Source organism: Notolabrus celidotus, chromosome 10 (genome assembly GCF_009762535.1).
Source record: "Notolabrus celidotus isolate fNotCel1 chromosome 10, fNotCel1.pri, whole genome shotgun sequence".
Taxonomy (NCBI): Eukaryota; Metazoa; Chordata; class Actinopteri; order Labriformes; family Labridae; genus Notolabrus; species Notolabrus celidotus.
Window position 1 is genome coordinate 33,348,570 of NC_048281.1, and position 6,123 is coordinate 33,354,692.

General features: G+C 34.0%; 1 protein-coding gene across 12 annotated transcripts in view; it reads right to left on the reverse strand.

Moving 5' to 3' along the window:
• Positions 1-1,819, reverse strand: part of parp4 (poly (ADP-ribose) polymerase family, member 4) — a 38,030-nt gene extending 36,211 nt beyond the window's left edge. For 11 of the 12 annotated variants that reach the window (XM_034693570.1, XM_034693568.1, XM_034693566.1 and 8 more), the window contains exons 1-2: positions 1,620-1,819; positions 885-1,012 (exon numbers count right to left, since the gene is read on the reverse strand). In XM_034693570.1, coding sequence (XP_034549461.1) covers positions 885-1,010 — 126 coding nt within the window. In that variant the 5' untranslated portion in view covers positions 1,011-1,012; positions 1,620-1,819. The remainder of the gene's footprint in view (positions 1-884; positions 1,013-1,619) is intronic. The other variant, XM_034693561.1, reaches the window with a different exon arrangement.
• Between the last annotated feature and the right edge of the window lie 4,304 nt (positions 1,820-6,123).

Sequence of the window (6,123 nt, forward strand, 5' to 3'; positions counted from 1 at the left end):
CACTCATGCTGTTTTCTGGAGGTATTTGTTGTGTAGCTGTCGTCTGCTATTTGTGTTTATGTCTATTGTAACCTTGTAACTGCGCTGCTGCCTATCTTGGCCACTTGGCCAGGACTCTCTTAGAAAAGAGATTTTTTTTTCTTTCTTTTTTTTAAACAATCTTTTTATTGTGTATTGCTTTTAACAGAGGGCGGAATCAAATTAATGTAGAAAACATCAGTACATAGATACAAAAAGACAAACCCCGACCCACCCACCACCCACCCTGTTCAGGTTCTTTTTACAAGAGAGCCTGATTCATTAGAGTTTATAAGACATTTTGCATTATCTTCTCATTTGGTATACATGATGCTAATTCATAAATCCATCTCTTTGTTGTAGGAGGTTGTTCGTCTTTCCACTGCATGGCTATACATTTATTGGCTATGATAAGGCTGATTTAAATACATTTCTGTTTGTATCTAGGGATGTTTTTTCCACATGCATCAACCAATAGAGTAACTCTTGGCTCTGGAAAGAGATGTTTAATCTCAATGAGCATTTCCTGGTTAAATAAAGGTTATAATAACAATATAATAACAATGATTTGATTGCATAACTTCAAAACCAAGTGTTATTAGGCTTATCATCACGTGACAATAACAGGAAACAACAGAGCAGTGTTTGCAGAGTGTGTTATATAAGTTACAATAAGCCAAATCTCACAAATCAGTGCTTCTTATCTGCTCATATTTATTGTTTTAACTGCCTTAGTATCAGAGAGCAATCTGGAATAGCTCTATCTCTCTATTTCTGATACAAGATCACAAACAGTAAGGTTGATCTTTCATCTGCTCTCTTGCAAAAACACAAGCCAAGGAGAAACCACGACCACATCCTCTGACCTCCTCATTGACCACAAAGCAGATGCAGCCTCCGTTGTCTCTCACTGCCGACTTCAGCGCCAGTTTCTCCTTGAAAGGGACATTTTTCAGCTCCAGAAGCACTCGGGAGTGCTGAAACACAGCCATGCCTGCAGAGAGAGAGAGGAGAGGACACACCCACACAGAGGGGATCAATCAATCAATACAAGGAAACAGTTGTCAGCTGCTCACTTTGTCTCACTTCTTCCCTTCCTTGCAATAGAATACACAAAGGCTGTCGTTTACTGATTATGTCATGATTTCTGTGTCTTAGTAAATCATGTGTTAAAGCTATAGACTGTATAAAGGTTAAAGCACAGTGAGATATTTAAGAGTGAGCATTGGAGCAGACACTCACAGCAAATGCGGAAGTAAAGGCTAATAATTCAGCTGCATGAAAGCTCACCTGAAAACGTCACACTGTACTGTAAACAGCTTTAACCATAAATGACATAATTACGTCACGTCAACGGTCAAATTTGTGATTTTAACGAATATTTGACAAAAAACGACTAAAAAAAACTTTAAAAAACAAGATTTTGACAATTAACAAAATGACAGCTTTACAACATGACATGTCAAATTAAATAAAGTGTATTTTAAGACGAAAACAGCTCTTTAAAAATGTGCAAAACTAATGTTAAAGTCAGCTAAATGATTCGTTAGCTTGCTAGCGTTAAAGCTAGCGTCTAGTTTAAAACAGAAATCGAGGTTTACTTTTCTTCAAGCATCCAGTCTGCTCCGAGTCATGTCAGGGAATAGTCTAGTTGTTGACGCTGGTCCTTATTACCATGCGGAGTGTCTGACAACGCAGATATTTCAGTGGGAGTCCAAAAGGAAAGCTAGCATCAAGCTAATGCTGGATAGCTTCTATTTCCGGTGGGATTTCAAAATAAAAGTCGCGACGCCAAGGGGAGCTAAACTCAACTCAACTCAGCTTTATTTATAGAGCACCTTTCATACATACAAACATGTAACCCAAAGTGCTTCACAGAGTAACAGACAGTAAGAAAACAACAAAATTATAGAAAACATGATTTAAAAAAAAAAAGAAATACTTAAAAAAGAAAAGAAAATCAACACAGTAAAATTAATAAAATAAGTAAGAGTGGAAATAAAAGTTAAAAATAAGGTAGAGTTAACAAGATCAGATGAACACAATAAATAAATAAGATAAATAAATACATGTTAAAACAATGCTTTAGATAATAATGATAAAAATAATAAAAATAATGATTAAAAAAATATATATAATAATAATAATAATAATAATAATAATAATAATAATAATAATAATAATAATAATAATAATAATGATACAAATGCAGTCCAGGGCTAAAATAAATTACTCCAAATTAAAAGCTAGATTAAAAAGGTAAGTCTTAAGTTTACTTTTAAAACCACCCAGAGAGCTTGCTGTTCTGATGTCCAGAGGCTAAGAGTTCCCCATCCTTGGGGCATAAAAACAGAGGCCCTCAGGCCGGTGCCTGTGTGAGACACACAAAGAACATTTAAAAGGGAAGATAAGATGCCCCAAACTCAATTTCACTTACTCTAAAAACAAAACAAAATTAGTCAAATCTTTATTTAAGTAAAATAAACAAGTAAATACATAAATCTATAAATATCACATAAAGAAACATAGCCAGGTGTAGCGGCCATTTGTCGTAAGAAACTCAAAGAATAATAATTAAAGTATCAAACTCAAACTCTAACATGTGATCTATCTGTGTTGTTACCATTTTATTAATGTTCTTTTAAAAGGTCATTTTAAACAAAGAAAAGGTGTAAAACATAAAGCTGTGTCAGTTTTCTTTCAGTGTATATGTGATGTGATTGTTGGTGGAGTCGGCTACAATACAAGGGGCACCAGTTGAAATCTTGCCTAAGGGAACAAGTCGGTTCTGGCCGGCTCTGGGTATGACAGCCAAGGGTGGGCTCATACTTGTTTTCCAAATACAGCTATTCCTAACAATGATTGTTTAGTATGCAAAGTTTCCTTCAAATGACAAGAGACAAAGGTCAGAGTAACAGAGGTGAAAAATACAACACAAAAATAATAGAGATGTTACTGAGATATGGGAGCCCTTAGAAAAAATGCATCCTCTGGTTTACTCTCAGAGGTTTAAACTAACGATGCAAAAGTTAAACTAAGGATGACAAAAATAAAACTTAAGACGTCAAAAAGGTTCTCACAGTGCATCAAAAGAAAGGCAACCAAGACAAAACCAAACTATGTTTGTTGCTGTTAATTGTATTTTAAAGTAAACTTAAATAAACAGAAGTCTTTTATTTTGTTAACTCTCATGAGGATTTTTCATTTATTTATATGGTCTTGGTCTTGGTCTTGGGTCGGCCTCGATCCCTAAATGTCTTGGTCATGTCTTGGTCTTGGTTAATGTGGTCTAAAACACTAGTTTTCTAGAGATCCTTACATGGCGTCAGATAATCATAACTTTTATCCCTGCTGCAAAAGCACAAAAATCCCTTAGAAATAGGCAAACCTTGTCTCATTCGGGTAGCCATGGGCTTAGGATTGGGTCAGGGTCAGTAAAGAATGCCAGTTTTGTTTTACAGAGAATGACCCTTTCATCATGAGAAAACAAGCTGAATTTATTGGGATAAAGAGACAAATGTATCTGTTAAAATACAAACAAGCATCGTTATAATGAGACAAGATAAAATACAAATAAAAAGTGGGTAAAAATAAGTAACAGTTTGCTAACATTAGTCAATCTAAAGGCCTTTCCCTGTAGGACTTTTATTTTGAAAGAACAGTCTCAATAGAGGAAGTTGTTCCTCTCTCATTACAGTGGCTCTCAGAGCAAACAGGCTGTCTTCCTGGTTCAAATGAAGTTACAGTCAGATGTTCCAGTAAATTAAAATTATCTTCTCTTATTACAGCCCTGCCAAAGGGCTGGACTCCGGCCTCTGGAAGATGATAAGCACTATAAACAGAAACAGTGTGTATAAACAGGGTACTGTTACCTGCTTGAACACTTCTTGACACTGACACAGAAACACACATTATTATTATCATGCCCAGAATAATCAGATACAGAAAGCCAGTTTAATCAGTGTGGTACACTAAGTGTGTTTTCAAATGTTTCTAGCAGATTAAACTAGTTAAAAGCCAGTCAACACTGACTGCTTTAAAGAGTTAGAATTTTGAAGGAACATTTATCTAAAGTATCAGAAAGGATCTTCAGGTTTAGGTTGAGTTTGGGGCCCTCTGTCCACAAAGAAATGTCACTACACTTTCACTGTGATTAACTCCCCTAGGCTGTTATTTTCTAGTGCATGAGTGGGAAGGAGAACAAAAATGGGTTCTTTTAAGCCTCCTCCTCATGTTGTGGTTAAAAAGTTCTGACACTTGGGCTTTTTATAATCTCTAAAATACAGTTAAGAAGTGACTCAATCAGCCCGAGTCATCAGGAGACACCACATAGAGTTCTTTACTATCCTTCTTGTTATAATTTAAGCAACTCTGGATCAGATGTTAGATGCATTAACACAAAGCTGAAGGCGGCACAATTTCCAAGCTCATCAACAGTGAAAATTTAATTTAATTTAATTTAATTGTGTGTGTGTGTGTGTGTGTGTGTGTGTGTGTGTGTGTGTGTGTGTGTGTGTGTGTGTGTGTGTGTGTTTGATGATGTGGATGGTTCTCTGGCGGTGGAAAGGAATGCAGTAAATAAATAAATACATCAAATCAATTACTATAATCCCTTAAAAATAACAACAATTAGCCAATAATAATACTAATGATTATTATTATAGATAATAATTATAAATGATGATTATGACAATATTTATAATTAGATTTAGAATAATAATAATACATAAATAAATAAAAACAATATTAATATATATTTAAATAATTGAAAGTAGAAATTTTAAAGATGGTTAGAGAAAACATAAAAAAGTAGAAATTCAAGTAAAATAAAAATAAGTAAAGAAATAAATACAATCATCAAATCAATTACCATAATGCCTTACAGATAACAATAATAATAATTAATAATAGTAATACTACCAATAATAATAAAGGTAATAATAATAATAATGATTGTTATAAAAAATAATCTATAATTATTATTTATAACATTATAATTGTATTTAGAATCATATAATTAAAAAAATATTAGTACAAATAATATAAATATAATACATAAATAAAAAACATTATATATATATATATAAATCATTAAAAGTGGACATTTTTAAGATATACGTATTATTTACATGTGATTATCTTTCAGTTTTCAGATAACTTCTGTTGATCAAACTATCTAAAAGTAAATGAATGATTTAAAACAGCACTGCCTAAAACAATTTAAGCAGTACAATGCAGCGTGAGATACATTCACATCCTTATACAGTCTGTGATGATTGGACTGAGAACTCTCAGCTCTGCAAATAATGACAGTATGAGCAACTGAGAATGTGGGAGCAGCTGTGTTTAATGAAATATCTGTACGGCAGATCAGACGATCACCTCATGCATCAAACTGGAGAGGAGTAATGACAACAGACCGACACAGAAACAAGCAGGAAAATCAACTTCATGGCAAGAAAACCAAAAATTAAAAACATATGAATAATTGTAGATAAAAACTTTAACTCTTGAATTGTTGGAATGGGGATTTTGTTGATGATTAAAACAACTGTCTTCATGCTAACTAAGTGTTCACTGTATTCACATGCTTGTCTGCTACGTCTTTACAAACACCTGTTTCTAAGGAAGTCTGGCAACTCAAGATCACCGTCAGAAGTCTTCAAGTGAACTTTACATGACTCAACATCTAAACACTTTCCTCTTTCACACTGAATTTATTTCATAATGGAGTTTAAATGGCAGCCATGTAGAACTTGCACACTTTAACCTTTGATAACTTTTATTTCGTATTGTTTATTTTAATTTCTTAGCACGCCTGTCTTTGCTGTCATGTTACATAATCATTTTACTTTGTTTTTGTTTTCTGTAAACAGCTGACTGTCTCTGATGAAAACAAGAAGACCATGACAGGACAAAGGTTTACAGTGCTGGGTGCTGATTCTGCACCAAGTCCATGCATGTCACTTTAATGACTAATGCGTCACCCAATCAAAGGTCTTATGGTTAATACTGTGCAGATTATTTTTAAATGCTCTTGTGACAACCCTTCCTCTAAACTCAATTGCTTCACTTCTCACTTCCTGTCATGGGGGTGGAGTCACA